Raw genomic sequence first — 23,597 nt, forward strand, 5'->3', positions numbered from 1 at the left:
TTAATCAATCAATCAATTAATCAATCAATCAATCAACCAATCAATCAAAATTCGATCGCGTGAACAGACCTTAAGAATGACGTTCACGGCACACGGCTAACAGCTAACTGCAAATTTCAAATCATATTTTGGTGCCAACTGTTAGCTGTTCGACGTTTGGGCAATTTGTCTATAAAAACTGAAACATGAATTAGCTACTTGGCGGGCAAAAACTTGTGAAGTTTGCCCCCAAAAGCGATTTGAAATTTGCCGTTTGTTGTTAGCCGTGTGCCGTAAACGTACGAGGTTGGGGCCCTGTGAGCTGTGGGTTGAGCCCGGGTGGCACGATCTCCTCGCGAACCATGACCAGCATGCAACAGGTGCTGTGGAGCCACAGATGTGTGGATTGCAGAGGTCATGGTTTGCGTTTGATAGACTAGTTCCCAGAGGTCATCCACAGCCCTGCGATTCATTTTGGTTTTTCCTTTCAACTATTCTTCATTTGGCGAAAAAATAGTGCCTTTGGTTTGGACTAAATATTGTACTGTTCGAAACAATGGTTACAGAATCAATTATAATTTCGCTAAACAGCGCAGTGTCGCTCAGTGTCCAGGAGAAAAAAGACTGAAGGCACTTGGTAAACTTTCTTTTAACTAAGATGTTTTTGCATGAGAACCTTGAATCGACTGTATGATTCAGTCTCTGGGTTCAATTCCCAGAATACTATTTACAAACGAGATAACCAAATTACTACCCCATTGAACTGAATTAGTTTTTAAGGCCTTAACCCGCCAGTTTTCACTTCAACCGTAAATATATATTATACAAGCTCGTTTAGATTAGTGTTTGCCGAATTCTTCTCTGCAGTCATAATGAAACATATTGCCCTGTTCGAATCCAAACTTATCACAATCTGGACACTGAGAGATAACGAAGGGAGGAATTCTTGGGCATATTGAAGACAACATTGTATTTCAATGTACTTCCCCTTGAATAAAGAGCTCGTGAGGTCACATTCCAGACTCGATTTCGACTCGTAATCACTCGCGATCATTGCTTACCACTTGCGAGAACTTTGCCTTCACCACCAGACCGACAGCTTTTAAGGTAAAAGACCTTTTTTTTTCCCTTAGGTTACTATGAACGGTTATATGAATTAATATGCGCGTACTCAACGGCAAATATTTCACAAATTTTCATCAGCCCATGAGTATAGGCTCTTGACATCTTTCATTCAAATTCAATAACTCGTCACAATTAACACAACCTTACGATGCAAACTTTACTATATTTTCGACAACTTTTAGTATTTCAATAATATTAACAATGTATAATAGTAGCCTCCTCCGCAGCCATCTCTTATGTATTTATATTAGCTATTGATATTTGGCTTGGGTTAGCTGTGTCAGGGAGCGAGAAACAGGAGTAGGAAGGATCAATTCAAATTGTATCAAAAATACGGGCAATTTTAGAGCGATTGAAAAACCACTACAACCCTTGACCATTTTTTGATATTTTTGAACATTGAAGAGAGTCACTAGGCTTTTTGGGCGAGAGCCTCATAAAGTTCCCCACCTAATTTAAGGGTCAGTTATACGCCCGTTACTTTCCGTGCTCGTCCGTAGGAAGAAAGAATACGACCAATGAGGATCAAGGACGCGGAGCTAATTTGGGAGGCAAATTCGAATCTTAATTTTGGTCATGCCCTGGGTGCATTGCGCATGTGACTACGATTCTTCCACTTTTTTGATGTACCGTTCACGACAAAAGGAAGAGAAGGTCACATATTTTACAAGGAAAAAACCCTGCTTAAAGCTTCTCTAAAGTGACTTTGAAGAAAAAGACAAGAAGACGAAGTGAGCGTAAGAATTAAATGATATTTTAATCTGCGTTTACATCGAAATGATGTGATATTACAATGAGTTAAGTTAGCGTCATAGCGTGTTTATTTCCCTTAAAATACCGGCCGTTTATATGCGGTCGTTTCTTGATATTATTGTCTTATTTCATCGTTATAATGCTTTACAATATTCATTGTTTGATTTGTGTAACTTATTCTTGATTTATCTTCAATTTTAGCTTCGTTAATTCGACGAGAACGTGTTCATTCAACGCCGACTTTAAAGTCACACCTTGGTAAGCACAAGCCACAAGGTCTATCTTAATAGCTTAGTTTCTCGTTTTGTTTCGTTTTTTCTGCCCTAATTTGTTGTAGTAATGTTTTAAAACATCCTAGGATTTATTTCTGTAACTAAAGTTTTCTTTATCTTCAATTTCAGGATGCAAAATTCGACAATCTCGATAGAGTGGTCATGAGGCGATATGTGTCGACAGCAGCTAGTAAACTTAAATCTTCATAAGATTTCAGAAGAAGCTATAATCACTGACGATTATTTACATTGTAATGCGTCCCTAGAGAGCATTCAAAGATGGGCTGACTGGATGTCTATTGTAAAACGAGGAGCTACGAGTCGTGAAATAACCTGAATTTCCACAAGATTTGGAAAACAACTATAAACATGCACAGTGACGTTTCGCGTTGAAAGGCGTCATCAGAGAGCATTTAACGTCAACAAAATGCCGACAAATGCTTCTGAATGTCACAAGGTAATTGTTAGACTGTAGTTGTCCTAATTTTGAAAACATTTCTGTCAGTTTTAAAGCCATTTCGCTTCGGAGTGCTGCTCAAATTTACGCTCACACGTGCCTTATGTTTCACAGATTTGTGCTGCTAAACATCGAACAATAAATTCACCGAACCCCTAAAGACGCCAGAAGCGAAGAGAGCCGAATTAAAGAACAACCATGACGTAATCGGATGTCCTGCATCGGTCGAAAGAGGTTGTTGCGCTTGAGGATTTGCCACAATAGTACTGCATGATATGAAACAAGGTATTTCTGGAAAACGAAATGATCCTTTTCATTCGAAGGGGTCCCTGGTGGTACTCGTTGTATCAAGCACCGTCACAAAGGATCGTTTATGGATATAAAGCGACGCGAGCTGGATGAAAGAGGGATCACCCTAGGTATACATTTTTCTTGTTATCCTGAGTTCAGGCAATGGTTAATTTGGTACCCAGGACTAATGTTGTGTGTGGTATGTGAATGTAAGTTCTGGGTACACAACCTCGGTCAAAACCTGGGGCCGGTTGTATGAAAGCCGGATAGCGCTATCCACCGGATAGTGGTTTTTTCAATCGCTTCAAAATCGGCCGTTATTTGCTACAACTTTGAGTAAATCTTAGTATTCCTAAATCGAAGATCCTCTTTAATAATTGTTGCTTCTAAGCTAAAATTTTATCGCTTTTCGAGCATTTTTAGAACGGTTGAAAAAATCACTATCCGGTGGATAGCGCTATCCGGCTTTGATACAACTGGCCCCTGATGATCAACTAGCGCACACTCAGGGACATTTCATGGAGGTTGCTTGTGTGCTATTATTTTCATGTCCTTTAAACACCTAATATACAGATTTCTTGAATATTACCATTGCCTAAAGTCTTCATAGGTTAAGTTCTCTCTCTTGCGGCCAGACTTCATTCAATGTTCATTCTTTTTGTCTGCATATTTGGTATCTACAGTTCATGAAAGAATGGTACACGAGCTTCCTGCGCTAAACAGGAAGAGCAGTGAGTTTAGAAAATGCAATGCCGCAGCGCTGCAAACACTCACTTCAAATGATCTGTCAAAGTTGTTTTTCTCCAGGAAAATGAATTCTGTTTTTCAGTTAGAATGCTTTAATTATATGAATGGCTTGATTGCGCAAAACTGCAAGCGAAATGTAAACTGATTTTAAAGGTGTAAAATTTAAACGCGGAAATATATTGTAGGCGAGCCATTCCTGTACGACAAATTTGAATCAAAGGACTTCAAGTTGTTTAGATATTCACAGTTATCAATTTTTGCAAGCGCATTAATTGTGAATGTATAAAAGAAGTGTTGATATGAGATTCTCCGATAAGGAGACAAGAAATTTCTTTTCGTATCAATCACCGCATGCAGCGCGCTAAGCTTTAAAAATCCTTAATCAAATGATCGTCAGGTTTGTGGAGTATTTTCATGTGTTTTTTTGTTGACGGGCAACTGATTTGAAAAACGAAACTTTGTCCTAATAAACATGGATTTATTTAAAGAAATCTAGCTTAAAAATTACTTAAACTACAAAATACAAATTATTAGAATTACAGTCATGTACAATCAAGAAACTATTTACAAAGCAAAAAAAACCTTATCAGAAACTACAAACACTGATTGATTTTTATTAAAACAATGGCAATGCAAACTGATTTATTAAATTTAATGGCAAAAAATTTCCGAGTCATCAACTTCTGATCAACACAGGCAAAATATATTCCGCAAAAACATTTCAAAGAACATTTGCTCGTATAAAAAACTATGAGAGTTAAATAACCAATCTGTCGTGTACAAAATATTAATATGATTTGCTTGCATACGGTGGCCCATAAGTGCAAAACACAAAACAAGAAAACCAAAACGCATTTTACGATCTTCAGACGCATTAAGCAGTTCTCTGGGCAATTCTCATTTTTGCAAAACACATTTGAAAAAAGCAAAGGCACGTTTGAAGAAATAAAAACGCATTCCAAATCAAAAACACATTTGAGAGTGCAAAACAAATTTGAGAGCGCAAAACACATTTGAGAACGCAAAACACTTTTCAGAGCGCAAAACACATTTCTGAGTCTATTTGGAAAAACACATTCCCATTCGCGAAAAAGTTTTTCAATTAGAAACTATCAAATACAAAAAATGTAATTCAGACGTTCTAAAGTTATTTCTGTCACGATTGTGGGAATGTGCTTGATAATAGCGATTTTTAAGAGAACACCGTATCGAATTCGAGTCATTCAAAGTTGTCGGGTGTTACAGTTACAAAAGAAACAACAAATGCCCACAAAAGAAGTTCTCATTGGAATAGGGATAGTAACCTTGATTAAAGGAGGAAAATTGATTTAATGATGAATTCACTTTTTGTTTGTTGAATTCACCTGGTTTTCAGTTACTTTGATATCGCATGATAATGGGTTGTTAACATTACAACTATAGGTAATAAGTTATAACTAATTGCCATAACAAAAAATAAGTTGTCAGGATGTTTTAGAGTTGTCTGTTTTATTCATATTCTCACTTTCAATATTTCATAACTGTAGTGTTGCAACGTTTTCCCTTTTGCCTTTGCACATATTTTTGGAGAAAATTAAATGCCACTTAACGCACACTATAGTGACTATACTTATAAATTTATCAATTTAGGCAAAATCAAATTGTTTGATGACTATCACAATAACTTGTGATCAGTAACGCCGCCAGATTGACGAGTGGGGGGGGGGGCAAATATTCATATATTCGTCTTCCGTATTAATAATTCTTTTAAAATCAATTGTTCTTACAGTGACCACGAATGCTGTCAACCCTGTTAAAAAATATGGCGGCGCCACTGATTATGATTTGTTAAAATCTAACAGTTTACATTGGATTTTCTTGATATTGGATTATACACCCACTTGGGGACAGGGATTAGGGAATGCGCTTTGCTGTATCTTGATTCTTGACACGCCTACTTTGAAAAGATCCAATTTTGGCCCCTTTTCTTTTCTATTCGAAATGTGCCTGCATGCAAAAAAATCAAATCGGAATTATTTCAATTTGAACTTATTGTAGAGCTACTTGTAATATATTATGGTACAATTCAACTGCATCTCTCCAGGTGTTTGGCTCAGCAATACCAATCATTTGATTGACATAATATAAGTACTCCTGATAAACGAGTGATTCATTAGAATAATCGGTTGAATAAAGTTCATTGTCGTTTTCCTCTAAATCCTCGAAATCGCATGGGCGTTTGCAGTCTGTAGTATCAACACTCTCTGGCAAGAAATACAAAGTGTTGGGTATCCTTGAAACAGTATCGTGTCGGGACTTGCGAATATAGTGACTGTTCCATCCATCTCGGTATATCTCTATATAATCTTACTGGAACAATACCAAATGCACTCAAAATGCGTTTTGTTGCTAGTACCCATACTCCCGGCATCTATCATGTCCTTGAAAAAGTTAATCCACCATGAACTTCACGATCGCCTAAGGTACGCCCACCAGGCTTCGATGCGTTGATTGCTATGCGAAGAACCGAATCGGCGAGCTTTCAAGCCAGCTAATGAATCTGTACCATTTCGTCTAAAGGCTAATTTCCACTCAGGAAAACGAGCAGCGGATCAGATCGGATCGGAACGAAAGATAATCCGCGCGTGCGCCGTTTGTTGAAATTTTTGGCTTATATTGATCCGAAAGCGTCCGAGACCGGATAAAAAAAAGTTCAAATGGTTTTAACTTTTTTTGATCCGATCCGAAATCACTTTATTGATCGAACCAGCTCGGAAAAAATCCGATCTGATCCGATCCACTGCTCGTTTTCCGGAGTGGAAATTAGCCTTAAGAAAGCACTGCTCTGAAGTCATGATTCCGTTTTTGCTTCCTCGATCTGTTCGAAGTATCATCGGGCAACCACCAGTTTCAGCCACAGCGTCCCTAAATAGCTTTTCAATGACTTTAGGATCATTGTTACTCATTTTCAGTTCCAGCCATATCACACGCCTACTAAACCCGTCAATACAACCATGTATAGGTACTATCCATAAGGTTTTAGTTTATCGTATCCATTGGCGTGCCAACAGTTATTCGGCCCGGGATTGGTGTATTTTCGTCTTTTCAGTCTGCGGGCTTGTCTTATCCTGGTTCCTTCTGGATCCATCTCTCGCAATAAAGTTTCAACGGAAGATCGTGGTACGTTTATTCCATACTTTAAATGTAGTTTCCGCCACATGCATTGCTCGGTAACCAAGTAGATTTCCTGCTCCTTCAAGCTCCATGCCTATGTGCTCACGAAGAATGGCTTCATTGATCTCACAATTTTGCCGAGTTAATCCATATGCTTTCAAACGATTCAAGAGAGTCCTTTTTGACATTTTTATGTCGTGATATTTATCGAGAAATTGCAATATTGTGCTGTACTCATACTTTCTAGAGAAATAGTACCTAATTGCTTCTTCTTCATCCATATATTAAGGCTATATAATATAAGAACCTGCTCCACAAGTAAATATTGTATATTAATATTTCCGTATTTTCCCGCTTTTTTCCCTAACCAAAATCACAACCAACAGTTATGCCACCAGAATGTGTTTTTCAGTTACAAGCTGTGTCTTATTACGATTTGTTTTTAACGCGACATGCGCTTGCGATAGTAATGATCTTTCACCTTTTTCGCGATTTGAAATGTGCTTCATCATGCTGACTGTTGTTTTGCACTCTAAAATCAAAAATCTGAAATCTTTTGCGCTCTCAAATGTGTTTTGCACTCTCAAATGTGTTTTGCGTTCCCAAATGTGTTTTGCACTTTCAAATGTGTTTTTGTTTGGAATGTGTTTTTATTTCTTCAAAGGTGCCTTTGCTTTTTTCAAATGCGTTTTGCAAGAAGTGAGAATCGCCCAGAGAACTGCTTAATGCGTCTGAAGATCGTAAAATGCGTTTTGGTTTTCTTGTTTTGTGTTTTGCACTTACAGCTTAACAAAAACATTTGATGCGTTTTACAGGATTGCAGCCATTATGACTTTACATTTAGTAAATCAGTTTGCAGTTGTCAATCTTAGCATCGATTAAATATTTAACAGCTTCAGTTGTTAAATCATTGCGACTTACATTTAGTCCAGTAAGTTTACAGTTGTCACTCCTCAGAGCATCGCTTAAATATTTAACAGCTTCAGTTTTTAAATCATTGCCACTTACATTTAGTTCAGTGAGTTTACAGTTTTCATTTTTCAAAGCATCACTAAAATATTTAGCACCTTCAATTTGTAAATGATTGCCACTTACAGATAGTTCAGTAAGTTTACAGTTGTCATTCTTCAAAGCATCACTTAAATATTTAGAACCTTCAGTTTTTAAATGATTGCCACTTACATATAGTTCAGTAAGTTTACAGTTGTCACTCTTCAAAGCATCACTTAAATATTTAGCAGCTTCAGTTTTTAAACCATTGCCACTTAAATCTAGTTTAGTAAGTTTACAGTTGTCATTCTTCAAAGCATCACTTAAATATTTAGCACCTTCAGTTTTTAAATCATTGCCACTGAAATGTAGTTCAGTAAGTTTACAGTTGTCATTCTTCAAAGCATCACTTAAATATTTAGCACTTTCAGTTTCTAAACCTCTATTGTCACTTACATTTAGTACAGCAAGTTTACAGTTGTCACTCTCCAGGCCATGGTTATCTTTCTTCAAAAACTCAGCCAATTCACGGATAGTAAAGTTCGTCACAGTACAATCAATGATTTGAAGCTTTTTCAAGTTTTTGATGTGGCTTAAAAATTTGAACAAAGCCGTAGATTCTGCTGGTGCAATACTTATGTGGCTCAAAGTAAATGTTTCATCATCATCATCATCATCATCATCCTCAGACGCAAACGACGAAATCATTTTCATGACGCGATCTTCTTGCATTTCCCAAACACTTTTTATCACGAGTATACCTTTGTCACTACTCTTGTCAATATATCGTTTCTTTGGCATCCAGTCTTGAAATCTAGATTAAGATATTTTAAGAGAAAATTTCAGAAGTTCAGATTATATTTCACTGAAGAGAACTGCGTAGTATTAAATGGCCAGTAATTCACAGTTTAACTCACAGCGTGAAAATGACAACAACACAGACCATAGGCGGCCCAAAATTGCTGGTTTTTTAGACTAAATAAATCAATTTTATACATACTAATCCCAGGGACGGCGGAACATAGTATATTTTTGGGGGGGGGCTAATTTCACGAGGCGCCACCATGGTTCGCGCCGAGCGAATTTTTTTTGGAATTTCAATGCTCTAGATCTTCGGAAATGGCCATCTCAGAGTCTTACTTGCCGCTTAATTTCATCGTAGTTCAGGGGCGTGCTGGCCATGGTCGGGACAATGGGAACTCGTTGTGGGCCCCTGGCATAATGGGCCCTTTAGACTATAAATTGAAATTATGTAATGAGACAGTAACGAGATGAAGCGACTTTTGTTTCCCTAGTACTTAAATAAATGGTTGATTTTCATCAATTTCATTTAACAAAGTAACAATACATCATAATTTGATTAATTTATCAAATAATGCACGTCAAGTGCCCAATAGAACACATCATCATACAGTATAATAAAGTGGAGACAGTTTGTCTAGTTTGTTTTTGTTTGGATCGCGCCCTTGGGCCCCCTAAAATGTTACTCATTCGTTGTTCTTCTTGAAGACCCAGCACGCCCCTGTCGTAGTTTTTCATGGGCAAACACAAACTGAAAACGGCACAGCGCGTGTAGTGATATCTTTTACATTTGAAAAATCATCTCTCAAATTCTCAAAATAATTTCCAAACAAAATGGCGGTGCGAAAATAATAACAATATACAACCACGAATATTCTGCTGTTAAAGACAACTATGAAAGATCAATCAATTTACATTCACTTGATCCGTATCACAATATAAAATATCTTATTAGCATTTGATACGCCAGCGAGCATTAATTTGACGACTTCGTGGTAACGTAGTTTGTATATTTAATCTCCCATTCTGGCATTCTTCATGAAATTTTTGTGGGGGTTAAGCCCCCCCCACCTCTACTTCTGGGGGGGCTATAGCCCCCTAGCCCCCCCTGTTCCGCCGCCCCTGTTAGTCTAATCCTTTTATAGCTTGCGGCAAGGCTATACGATGATCAGTCCAGTACGTTCGCGTAGTCTCATCAGTTTAATCGATATTATCGATATTATGTAAACAAATCAATGACCGTTAACGAAAGCACGTTAAATGTCGGACTCGTTGTCTAATTGTTAAATAGAAACACGCGTGGGAGTTTGGGAGAACGAGAAATAATCAGTTGGAAAACGAGCCCGTAGGGCGAGTTTTTCCACGTTATTTCGAGTTCTCCCAAACTCCCACAAGTGTTTCTATTTAACAATTAGACAAACAGTCCGAGTTGTCTATGAGCGAATAGTCAACGAAGGCGAAGCCTGAGTTGACTATTCGCTCATAGACAACAAAGGCGAGTTATCTAATTGTTTTAGTATACATCCTGTACCTAGATATATTAACCTCGAAAAAATTTATCGATACACTGCAATTTATTACACCGAAAAATAATTCAATTTTATACGATCGCGCGAGCGAATTTTTCCCAAACGTTCACCATCACGAATAGACAATGGTTGAGTAGCCAATCAGAATGTAGGATTTGTAATAGACAATAGTGGGTGTATACTAAAACTGTATAGAAACACAGGAAAAAGTATACACCGGACTATTAGCGAGGTTCAGATTTGACTACTGTAATGTATATATATATATAGACACGGACAGTAATAGCTAAATATAGACTTGATATTGATTAGGGGATTGATTGACATTAATTGAGGGAGATCTAGTTATGTAAGGGATATATAGAAAGATACATAGAAAAAGCGTAAGAAACAAGCAATATTACATTGGCGACGAAGACTAAAACAAGTGATTAAAACATATTATAATGGCGACATATCTCACGCCTATGCCACCGTTTGACCCTGATGCTGACGCGGGAGGAAATATAGCGGCTAAATGGCGTACTTGGTTGGCAGATTTCAAAACATTTCTAACGGCGAGCAACATTACAAACAAGACACGCCAACGAGCATTACTTTTATACCAAGCAGGACCGCGAGTACGGGAAATCTTTCGACACTTTCCAGACCCTGGTAACGACGACGACTTCGATAAAGCGACGGAACTTCTCACCGAATACTTCGAGCCTCAAAAAAATCGATTATACGAAGTCTACAAATTTCGACAAGCAAAACAGAGCGACACGGAAACGATAGATCAATACCACACGCGTCTACGAACACTGTCAAAAAACTGTGAGTTTTCAGATGTAGAGTTCGAAATTATGGTACAAATTGTTATTGGAGGAAAGTCAAGTCGCGTGCGTAAACAAGCGTTGCGAGACCCCAAGTATGTTTTAAAAGATCTTTTGCTCGCAGCCAGGCGGGAAGAAATAAGCAAGACGCATGCAGCTGACATCGAAGGACATTTAGACAGCTGCAATATTCAAGCAGTTAAAACGCCAACCGCGAAAGAAACAAAACACAAGACATCCAATAAGACATGTTTTTACTGTGGTGGCAGCTACCCTCACACCAACAAACCGTGCCCTGCCAAAAACAAGACATGTGCCAATTGTGGTAAACTAAACCATTTTGCTAGCCAGTGCCGCAGTAGCAACACGAGAGAAAATAGACAAACTGGTAAACCACGCGAAGACCTACGACCAGTTAACACAGACCTCCAGGACAACACTAGCAGCGACAGTAGTGGTCCAGAATATTGTTACGCGGTCAACAACAAACAAAAACACCCGCAAGCGTCAATTGCTCTCAATGGACAAAGAGTAAAAATGACCATTGATACGGGGTCAAGCATAAATGTAATCGATAAACACACGTTCCAACAACTGCGAGATATCCGACTTCAGCCAACATCCGTGAAAGCATATCCCTTCAATTCCACAACACCTGTGAAGATGGAAGGAAAATTCCGCGTTTTAGCAGAGTCGAAACACAAATTCACGGTAGCTACCATATTTGTTACTTCTGACGACGGCGGTTGTTTACTTAGTTCTGAAACTGCACAAGAACTTGGACTCGTAAGTCTCCATTTAAATCAGATAAACAAGGAAACAGAACGTTCAAAAATCACACCAACAACGAGCGATAAAAACCTCGCACGCATCCTAGATAAACATGGCCCTGTGTTCTGTGGACTTGGGAAACTAAAGAACAAACAAATCGAATTAGTTATCGATGAAACCGTTTCACCAGTTGCACAACCGCAGCGCCGAGCACCGTTCCATTTACGCGGAAAAATTGAAGATGAAATACGCAGATTAGAACAGGATGACATCATTGAGAGAATACCCGAAGGAATTTCAACGGAGTGGGTTTCCCCAGTCGTCGTCGTCCCAAAGCGTGACGATAAGATTCGATTGTGCGTAGATATGCGAGTAGCAAATACAGCTATTCAGAGAACTAGACATCCCATACCCACTCTAGAAGCTGTCTCTATTGAGCTTAACGGAGCTCGGTTTTTCTCAAAACTTGACCTAACTCAAGCCTACCATCAACTGGAGCTGAACCCAGCATCTCGGGGAATAACAACTTTCTCCACTCATCTCGGTTTATATCGCTATAAAAGATTAAACTACGGCACAAATGCTGCAGCGGAACTCTTCCAACACACCCTACAGGAGACATTACAAGGAATTCAAGGAGCTAAAAACATCGCAGATGACATCATCGTGTTTGGAAATACTCGACAGGAACATGACCAAGCATTAGAAGAAGTACTTACACGTCTGCAAGAGAGTAACCTGACTCTCAATCTACAAAAGTGCAAATTCCTCAAAAAGAATCTTGAATTCTTTGGACTGGTATTCACAGAAAAAGGTGTTAGCCCAGACCCCAAGAAAGTGGACGCTTTCGCCAATACAAAACCACCAACAACAGTCGGTGAAGTGAGAAGTCTATTAGGAATGGCTAACTACAGTGCTAAGTTCATCAAAAACTACGCGACCATTACAGAGCCACTCAGAAAATTGACCCAAAAAAACGCTCGTTTTACATGGACGACAATACACCAGAAAGCATATGAAGACCTAAAGAGTGCTCTGACTAACAGTCCAGTTATGAGCCATTTCGATACATCCAAAGAAACCTCAGTCCTGGTGGATGCAAGTCCCGTTGGTTTATCTGCCATATTGACGCAAAAGGATCCAAAAACAAACGAAGACAACACTATCGCTTATGCCAGCCGAGCATTATCCCCAGTAGAACAACGGTACTCACAAACCGAGAGGGAAGCTCTCGCGATCGTGTGGGGCATTGAACATTTTCACCTTTACCTGTTCGGTGCACCTTTCAACCTAATTACTGATCACAAGCCATTACAGTTGATCTACAACAATCCTCGGTCCAAACCTCCAGCTAGAATAGAACGTTGGTTTCTAAGACTTCAGCAATACCATTTCAATGTTATCTACAAACCAGGCAGTGTTAACCCAGCAGATTTCCTGTCACGACATCCGCAATCGAAGATACCAAAACACAACCTTGCTGAAGAATACATAAACTTCATCTCGACTAATGCCGCGCAAACCACAATTCCAATACAAGTTATCAAGGAACATACGGAAAAGGATCCCAGTCTCAATGCAGTAAGAGAAGCAGTTAAGTCTGGTAACTGGGGCAGCAGTCATGTAAAGCCATTCATAAACATCAAAGATGAAATAACAGTGGACCATACAAATGGTGTAATCCTCCGAGGAACACGTATTATAATACCATCAACTCTACAAGCGAAGATAGTAAAACTTGCCCACAGCGGTCATCAAGGACTTGTCAAAACAAAAGCCTTGTTACGTCAGTATGCCTGGTTCCCTAACATTGATAAAGCTGTAAAAGAAGAGATCGATACCTGCTTTCCGTGCCAAATTAATGGTCCAACCGATCCACCCCAGCCTTTACTAACTCCAGAAACGCCGGACGGTCCTTGGCAAACTGTACATGCAGATTTCTACGGCCCGCTTCCCACCGGACAGTATATCATAGTGTTAATTGATAAATATTCAAGATACCCGGAGGCTGAAATCATCACAAGTACATCTGCTAAAGCACTTATACCAAAAACCGATGCTATCTTCGCGCGACATGGAATTCCACTGAAAATAAAGACGGATAACGGTCCTCCTTTCAATAGTAAAGAATTCAAAGATTATTTAACAAAGATTGGCGTAGAACATGAGACATCAACACCTGAATGGCCACAAGGTAACTCAGAAGCAGAAGCTTTTATGAAACCTTTGGCAAAAGCAATCAAGACCGCTCGTTCAGAACATCGTAACTGGGTCCAAGAACTTTCGAGGTTCCTGTTAAGCTATCGCACCACACCCCATTGTTCTACCAACATACCGCCCGCTCAGCTTCTCTTTAATCGGCCTGTCAGAGGAGTCCTACCCATGTTGAACCCAAAAGCTAAAGTACTAAACAGACATAAAGAAGCCAAATCGAATGACTCCAATGCCAAAGACAAAGGGAGAGAATACGCAAACAAACGAAGGAGAGTGGCGCCGTCAGAGATACAAGTGGGAGACACAGTCATTCTTAGACAGAAAAAGAAAAACAAATTTACAACCAAGTTCGAACCAACTCCTTACACGGTGCTTGAACGTAAAGGAGTGACAATAGTAGCTGAAAACCAAAGACATAAGGTGACAAGAAATGTATCGTTCTTTAAGAAGATACCAGACGCCGCAAAGGAATCCGAAGATGAAGATGATTGGAACGCACCGACAGGAAATGCACTCATCGAACGAGCAGCGGACGAACCAACGCCAGAACCAGTGGTGAGAAGGTCAACAAGGCAGCGTAGACAGAGAGAACTTTTTGGAAATGCAATAAACCCAAACTTGATAATTCATTAAACAAAGGGAGAGATGTAATGTATATATATATATAGACACGGACAGTAATAGCTAAATATAGACTTGATATTGATTAGGGGATTGATTGACATTAATTGAGGGAGATCTAGTTATGTAAGGGATATATAGAAAGATACATAGAAAAAGCGTAAGAAACAAGCAATATTACAACTACCACTACGACTACCACAACCTTTGAGGGAATATAAACCAATCAAATGCGAAGATCTATCAGACTAACCAATCACGAGCTTAATAGATTAGCGAGAGGTAGCGGTAGTGGTACAGGTAGTGGAAGCCAAATCTGAACCTTGCTATTGTCTATTACAAATCCTACATTCTGATTGGCTACTCAACCGTTGTCTATTCGTGATGGTGAGCGTTTATGAAAAATTCGCTCGCGCGATCGTATAAAATTGAATTAATTAAATTATTTTTCGGTGTAATTGCGGTGTATCGATTATTTTCTCCAAATTAATATATCTAGGTACAGGGTGTATACTAAAACAATTAGACAACTCGCCTTCGTTGACTATTCGCTCATAGACAACTCGGACTCGTTGTCTAATTGTTAAATAGATGACGCTTCTCGACCAATGAGCACGTGCGTACTATATTATTAGTTTGTTTATTTATACAATGCGCAAGCAAGCCTTGAAGTGGCTTCCAAAACTTTGTTTTTTACTCGTCAAATAAGAATGATACAGTAATATAAACAAAAATCAAAGATGAATAAATATAATATTCACATGTACCAAATATTGCCCTTCTTCGTCCATTCTCCGTCGATATTTTTCGTGTCAAAAATAAAAATGCAAGCTTGTTTTTGTTCAAAAATATGATAGTTGCTACGGCAACGGTCTAATCCTGGGGATTCCAGACCGGCAAAGAACCAATCAGCGCACGCCATTTTAGTCACGAGACCGCGTGCCATATAATAAATATCACAGTAATTAGTACAGACAGAATACAGACAGTAGAAGCTGACCGCGCGCGTAAACAATGCAGTCGAAGACTGAGTATAAACCACTGAGCTATATAATAATTCCTGGAGGACCGGCTCGTCATTTCTCGGTAACTTCGCCGCCATCTTTTTGTCCGCAAAAACATGGCGGACTTCGCCCTTCTGCGCAACCGCAGAAGCTCTGCTGACGCCACATGGTTCCTTTTGGCCATGGTAGTTACCACTGACCGGGCTCAATAATGAGCCCGCTACAAGGGTGTTCTCCCCCCTGGATTTAGTAAACAACAGGTTCTCCCCCCTGGCCTTTATAAAAAAAATTTCCCGTGAAAACTTGTTTTGTTTTTTTGAAATATAAAGTCATGAAAACATCATTAATTGCATTTTTTTGAAATATGAAGCGTTTTTTTAAGATGAATACAAGTCGTAGACGCTGTTATTGCCAACGCAAGAACAAATATATACTAAAACGTCAAAAAATTGTGGACAAAATTGAAGATTTTCGTACAGGCGTTTTTGTTCGTGACAGGTGTTTTTCATTATATTTTCATTATTTCTACATTCCTATAACAAATACTTGAACTTTTTGGCACTATTGTCGGACATTTTGGGGACAATTGGATATTTATGGACATCAATTAGACTTTTTTGAACCCTGCATGAACAGCAGAATTACTGAAAGTATGCAATTAATAATGTTTTCTTGAATGGTCTTGAATGTCTTCAGAACAATATATCTAGGTATAATCCAAAGAAACAGAGGCCAAAGCTCAGGGGCAAGATGCTTGGCAGCTGACTAAGTGCAAGAATATAGTTTCAACCATGAGTCATATTTGCATAATACACTTTTCAGTAAGGTCATCAGCTTAATTGTACCTCAATAGGCTATAAAATTTTCATTATTATCTAATTGCACCCCTGGTCTTATTAATGAATAATATTCATCCCTCCATAGACTCAATTACTCCTGATTAGCCTATTGAATTTAGCCCTCTTGAGTTTGATACCATAAACAGAAAATTATAAAAGTGGCTGCAGATTGAAGATACACTGCTCACACAATGCATGTTTATATTTATTTCTTTTATAAATATAACAATGGTTATAAAAATACCAGCCAACAACAAAATCAGATAACATGGTAATTAAGGATAACAATGCAGATTCATAACAATGTGTATAATGTGCTTAATACATCTCAGTTCAATGTTCCAACAAATTGCATGACAATTAATAAGCCATCTCTAGCTTGCTTTATTTCATAGCATCTTCATCCTGAAAAATATAAATGGAGATCTGATCAAGTTTTATTCACAAGGTGCAAGAAGTTAAAAATCAATTAATTATAAGCCATGATAATTGATTTGAATTTGACAAGGCAAACAAGATAATATATTAACTAGGTTTTAACAGTCACCATCATCAGAGGTTCAGTTGAAATTTACACTGTTTGCAGCAAAAATCTTATTACTTTGTATCAGCACCCACTCCACACTTTTGTCAGTCAGATCATGTTAATTATTGCTTAAATCTAATAGACTCACTGGGGGGAAGGTTTACCTATTTCCATTATTGTTTGCTATCATGAAAACAAAATAGACCAAACTCAAAGATTGACATTGCCAGGAATTTAATTCCTTCCCCACACAAGTCAAGAAAATGATAAAGTTTGAGTATAACATTGCACATGTACCAAAGGTCTAAAATAGTATATTTGCTGTTTGTACCATAAGTTTTGATGGATTTATATGGCTCAGAACCTTTGGTAATCAGTTTATATTCGAGTCCAAAGGCAAAAAACTGAAATTGTTATAAAAACCGGCTTACCTGGATGCCATAAAATAACAGCCGAATAACAAAAATCATTCCCCCGATTATTGAATTAAGCCATTCAAAACGTCAGACATATAGAGCACAAAGCTACGTCTCCTTTCCATTTGTTGAACAGGGAAAAAGAGGATTTATATGAAAAACAAAAAATATATACCGAAAGCCGAAAATAGTTTCATAAAAACCAGGAGGGAGATGGACACAGTTTTTCACCTTGTATCGCGGTATGTCAGTGGTAACTACCATGAGCAAAAGGAACCATGTGGCGTCAGCAAAGCTCAAAATCCGCCATGTTTTTGCGGACACTTTTTGGTGGCGAGCCGGTCCTCCAGGAATTATTATATAGCTCAGTGGTATAAACAGATTTCTGGGCTGCTATGGTGGCTGTGGGCTAATCAGAATTATTTGTATGCAAGAGGCAGAAGTTTTATCAATCTTGGAAAATCTCCAAGGAAAATGTTTTCTTAAGGTAAATTGATGCCAACTAGCAACATGCATCACACAGAAATAATTTATCAGCCTATTGCTATATAATGGATATATGCCTTAAATAGTAAAAAATTTATACCTTTTACTTATACGTTCAATCACTTCATTGTCTTTATGCTCTGCTGACCTGATAAAAAAGTTATATTTTTAACTGATTTAGTACAAACACAAAGAGATATATCCATATTTCTTTCCTTTTTTATCTGTGCATGGGAAAAGTAATACCATGTGTATTGGTTATATGCAGAGTTTTTGCTCCATCAACCAGGGGCTTCATCAGTGCAATACATTATGATGAATAGATAATATAAAAAGATTCCCTCACATACAAATGGCTATGAAAATGAGTTGTGAGTTGTTACTATACAATGAAACTGGCTACTGTATTACTTTTTTAAACTAATTTGAAGAAAAATGAGGCATACCTTAACTCCCTCATCCTATCTCCAAGTAACCCAGATACAAACTGGATCACCAAATGCCACCTGGGTTCATCAATGTGTTTAGATAAAAATGATTCAACATTTCTAATATCATCAACTACATATAGTGCAGTCAGAAACTCTTGAATTGTAAGATGAAGGAAAGAAAAGATGTACTGATTTTCATCTTCTAACTGATTAAATACACCGCAATCTGCTAAGTCATCTATAAATTCATCAGTGCCATCAAACTGAAAAACTAGCTGGTTGTCTTCCATGCCTTGCTTTGCAATTTCTTTCAGTTTGTCTAAGTTGTTTTGAAGCTGCTCTGGAAGTTTTGCAGTCAGATAATCCTTTGGGACTGGTTTATTCACATATTTTGAATTGTGTTTGAACAACAAAATCCTTATAGCTCTTTTGTACATTTCAGTCATTGTTTTAGGAATCTTGCTGTAGCTTTTATCCTTCTCATGTTGACCAAAATCAAGGCTTTCATATAATGTCAAGCACACTATATAGGAGTTGACTGGTATGTAACAGAAGCTTAAAAGTTCTGGCGAACTCTTGATTACTTGCCACATCTCTGAACTTCTAATGTCATCATGGCAAAACATTTTAACATACTTTTCTATCTGTTCCTCATTAAAACCCAGTATCTCTATTTCCCGATCAAACTTTAGATACTGATAAATATCTTCTGCTGTAGGTCGAGATGTGATTAGTACAGTAGCTCCAGGCAATAGTTTGCCTTCCACCAGCTGTTTAAGGATACGAAAGATGTGACACACTTTGTCTGGGCTGTTTATGATCTTTTCATCAGTTAAACACCTTTTATCAACTTTAAGTTCATCTAAGCCATCAAAAACAAGAATCGCATTACTTGGGTTCCTGTAAATATATTCGTAGATGGTCATGTTGCAATAAGCTGGCAAAACTGAACCATGAACTTGACTTAATATTTCTTTAAGACTTCTTTCTCCCTTGTTAAAATCACGTAATTGGATCAATAGTACAATTCTTCCATGCCAGAATCTTTCTGTGTGTTTTTGATACTCCTGAAATATTTTTCTTGTCAGTAGAGTTTTCCCAATTCCAGGTCTGCCCACTATCAGAACAGTTCTAGGTTGTTTCTTACCAGAAGCTGCTTGAAATAATTCTGCTGTACTCTCAAGAACTTTTGCATTAGGGAGTTTTTCTAAACGAGCTTTATAAATCTCATGTCTATCTTTATATATTTTCCTAGAAGTTTCCCTTCCACCTCGAATCATAACATTGATATAGATCTCCTCCAGTTTTCGATCTGACAAACGTTTTCCTCCTAAGATTGCAGTCAGGTCAAATAAATTTTTAGATTGGATTGATGGAATTATTTTGTTTATTTCTAGGATTGTTTTGGTTCGTTTTCGTAAAAGGTACACGCTAATGAACTCCTGATCAGTATGGAAAGTTGATCTCTTCAATGCTGACCACAACAAATAAACAATCTCAACGAGTGTCACTGCATCGAAGAGAAAATTTATCGTGATAAAGCCGACAACAACTTGTTGTTTCTTCCCAGCCATTGAATAAGTGCAGTCCAGAAATGAAGAATTCGTAGTTGGTCCTGCGACGTTCTCATGGGAAGTACTAGTTGTTGTTCTCATGTTGGGCAAAGGACATTCAAAATGGGTCGGAAAATTGGATGAGGTTAAGAGAAATGCTGAGAATATTGTCAGTGGTATTATACGACAAACGATCAAATGGATTATGTAAGCCATAAATACAAAATTACGATTACTACTTCGATAGACTTCCGGTGCAGCTGGCGATTCAAACTGTAGTGGCTGGCTTTCTTCTACGCCCTCGTTCGTCGTTGTGTAACTTGTGTTTGGATTATTTGCGAAGATGTCGACTCTATGTTTCACCAGGTGACCATACATAACACTAAACACAACGACAAGTCCAAAACTTATCACAATCTGGACATTGAGGGATAACGAAGGGAGGAATTCTTGGGCATATTGAAGACGACATTGTGTTTCAATGTACTTCCCCTTCAATAAAGAGCTCGTGAAGTGACATTCCAGACTTGATTTCGACTCGTAATCACTCGCGATTCCAATTAGAACAACACCAATTGCTACAAACAAAGCAAGAACTACTGAACTGTAGGTATTGTAACAATTACGAGGAATCAGTTTTAAGCAAACCTCCATGTCTGTAATTACCTAATTTTGCCAGAAGATTAGATTTGATCTCATCATATGACCACCACCCTGCTGTTATTTAATTATTTTTGCACCAACACCCTTTAATTACACCCTTCAGGGGCCGGTTGTATAAAAACGTCGTTAACTTTTACTGTGATTAGCGCTAATCACTGTAGTTAAATCCTTAACTATGATTTGTTAACTACACGACTTAACTGCGTTGCACAAAACGTAGTTAGTCGGATGATTAACTAATCAAGTAGTTAACTTGCGTGGAGCTTGCGTGGGGTTGTTAAACAGAGAAAATGCATGAAGTATCTAGAAATTATTGACCGCTATTATTGATTCTGAACAAGACTGTGGAATCGAGAAAATCTCTTATCTTAAGCAAGAACCTCAAACGTCCTGATGCTTTCTTGAAACTTTTTTCAAACCGAGAATTTAAACTTAGTGATCCATCCACTTGCACGCTAAGATATATAATCAGATGTACTCGTTATTTTAGTCGGCGTAGGGGCATGGTTCGGAGACCTCAAGTGGCTCCGTTTGCATACTTCTTCGTTTGGCAGTTCCAGATAGAAGGGATTCCGTTTAACCGTTTACCCTTCTTTAAATTGGTTATCAATTCGTTTTCTTTAAACCAGCCAATAATCGATTCCATGTCTTTATCTAAAGTTTATCCAGTAGCTTTGCGTCGCTGATTGTGTCAAAAGCCTTACTCAAGTCAATTAAAACGGCACCAACTAGTTTTCCCGAATCAACTTCTCTACGTATATATATCGTCCAATAATAAAGTTGTTGCAAGCTCAGTCGACAGGCCACGACGGAAGCCAAACTGAAACTCAGAAAAAAGAAAATTTTTGTCCAGAAATGACATCAGTTGGCGGTGGATTATATTTTCAATGATTTTAGACAGGACCGGTAGAATCGATATTGTTCGATAGTTATCTAGGTTTCAGTGAGTTCCAGACTTATATATATAATCTTAGCATTTTTCCAATCAGCTTGGAAAATATTTGTCGCTAATGAAAGGTTAATCAAGTGCGTCAAGGGAGCAGCTCGGCCGAGTCTTTCAATAACCCTGGAGGTAGATCATCGAGACCGGTTGCTTAATTTTAGATTTCGTTCGGCTTTCGAGACAGCTTGGAATTTGAATTTGAGGTCAGTTCTATCATAGACAATCCAAAAGACAAAGATGTCTTTTGGATTGTCTATGTATGGTTCTATCAGGCATACTTACGGCCGGGTGTTCTCCATACAAAAGCGCACAAAGGAAAAGCCTTTTCACAGTTCCTGCAAAAAACTCACCAAAAGTATTTGCGACTGTCGAGGGTATAGAAGATTTACCTACCTTCACCGACGATGTCAAAGGATTGTGAATTGTGCCTCTTACAGGGATAAATAGATTTCAGCACTTTCCAAAATTTATTAGGATTTTCAAAATTTTGGCGTAGCAAGTTTTTATAATAAGACGATTTAGCTATCTTAGCGAAGCTTTGAGAGACTTTCGTGTAATTCCACGTATATATGGATAATTAGTTATACTGTCTACACATTAATTGTCATTGTCACTGTCACTGATATTCGCTAGTGAAATTTTAGAAGCATCGTTTTACTTAACGGTGCATGTATTCAAAAAGCTCACTCACTGATTCACTCATTGAGTGTGCAAGGAAAATTAGGAAATATTGTTATTACTGATCAATGAGAAAGTCCTTTCTTAATCAATGAAAAGATTTAAGGCAAAACACTGAAAATAAAGCTCCTGTCCCGGTAGAAATACTGTCATGGAATCTTTACGATGTAATGGACGACTTGCGCTCAATGCCTGGAGTGTGAGCTTTAAGACTTGAAGGAAGCCGAAATATCGGTGACCAGAGCATTTAAATTCCGGCTTAAAGTACTGTTGCGAACAATCAGACGAAGATGAACAATCCATGTTGTCAACGGTCGAACTTGTATTATTTTACGTTTACGCTGTTTATGCCACAATTCTCCAGCAAATTTAAATTAATATCAAGAATATCATACTTATAATAGTTTTTTTGTAAATAGGCAACATTTAATTTATATATAATAACATGGGTACATCGGTTCTGTTCATAAAAATAAGCAGTTTCAAAATTGCTCAAATTTCGCATGTTTCGTATATATCTCTCTCATATCCATCTAAAAGTATAGCGAACAAAAAACGTGTCAAATACTCTGATATTTTAACCTTTAGGAAATAACGTATTTTAAATGTAAACAAAGCATTTGTTTACATTACGGACTGTACCCCACCTTTGAATAAAAGTTCACAACACTTATATTGGGCCACCTACGTTTTGATGAGTGAAACACAAATCACAGCATGAGCACGCATAATAAACGCAGGCACAGATGAAACGCAGGCCACGAGAGTATTTTGCAAGTGCAAAACAATTTAAATGGCGCAACTAGTACCACGCCCGTATTTGCGCACGTGACCAATTAAACGACAAACGCCTAACGCGAAAACAAGTTCGTGAGTGAAAAACGTTATTCGTAAGCACGCAACCAGAACGATTACACGAATTTTGAAGCGAAGAAATTCTAGTCGACGGCAAAACTAAAAGGACATACTAAAAGATAAGTAAATCAGATAAATTATTGCTTTTTTGTTTGAAAATGTTTGCTAATGATAATTCTGTTTTAGATTCTGCACCAGTCGTTTCAAACAGTCCACACACACGAGGTCGGAATGCTGCTTCAGGACCGCAGGACGAAAATTATGTTCAAAATCCGGAGGTAATTAAGAATTGAAAAATGAATTAAATATAAAAACTTTTTCATCGTAGAATAGCTTCAGTCATACGCCGAATGACGGAGATTTTACTGCGATATTTGATGTGATTTTCTACTTTCGATGACCTATACACCTATATATCTGAGCACTCGTAACTACCCCCTCCTTTGTATTGATCGAACGATGGAAATTTCAGTGTTGTAAAGATACCAAATCTGTTATCGGTTACTCAGAAACGAGACGAAACGTCGATCAAATTAATGTGCTGAATTGATGTTTTCACGTTTAAAACGTTTCAAATTTTCCCCAACCCCAATTTTTTAAGCCTGTTGTAACAAGAAGCATTTCTTGCTAGGCCTTTCCCGATTGCGCTCGGTAACTTTTAAGCAACTTTTTGAAATTTAAATGA

The 23,597-nt window shown here is 38.0% G+C and overlaps 1 protein-coding gene and 1 long non-coding RNA gene across 3 annotated transcripts; one reads left to right on the forward strand and one right to left on the reverse strand.

The window, feature by feature from the left end:
* Positions 1-4,016: 4,016 nt before the first annotated feature.
* On the reverse strand, positions 4,017-20,270 carry LOC114521006 (NACHT, LRR and PYD domains-containing protein 3-like). 2 transcript variants are annotated; one of them, XM_028541389.1, is made up of 4 exons: positions 18,236-20,270; positions 17,890-17,937; positions 8,224-8,581; positions 4,017-4,087 (listed from the first exon to the last, which is right to left on the reverse strand). In XM_028541389.1, the coding sequence occupies exons 1-4, from the start codon at positions 20,149-20,151 to the stop codon at positions 4,037-4,039; spliced, it is 2,373 nt and encodes a 790-aa protein (XP_028397190.1). In that variant the 5' UTR covers positions 20,152-20,270; the 3' UTR covers positions 4,017-4,036. The 2 variants fall into 2 exon arrangements, with proteins under 2 accessions (XP_028397190.1, XP_028397189.1); XM_028541388.1 differs by lacking the exon at positions 4,017-4,087 and having other exon boundaries at positions 7,576-8,581.
* On the forward strand, positions 17,688-19,995 carry LOC114521008. Its single transcript, XR_003686750.1, has 2 exons — positions 17,688-17,790; positions 19,618-19,995. It is a non-coding gene; the product is annotated as an uncharacterized LOC114521008 (long non-coding RNA).
* Positions 20,271-23,597: the final 3,327 nt, after the last annotated feature.

The sequence above is a fragment of the Dendronephthya gigantea genome, unplaced genomic scaffold (genome assembly GCF_004324835.1).
Source record: "Dendronephthya gigantea isolate DGI-Jeju-01 unplaced genomic scaffold, DenGig_1.0 000019F, whole genome shotgun sequence".
NCBI classification, from domain to species: domain Eukaryota; kingdom Metazoa; phylum Cnidaria; class Anthozoa; order Malacalcyonacea; family Nephtheidae; genus Dendronephthya; species Dendronephthya gigantea.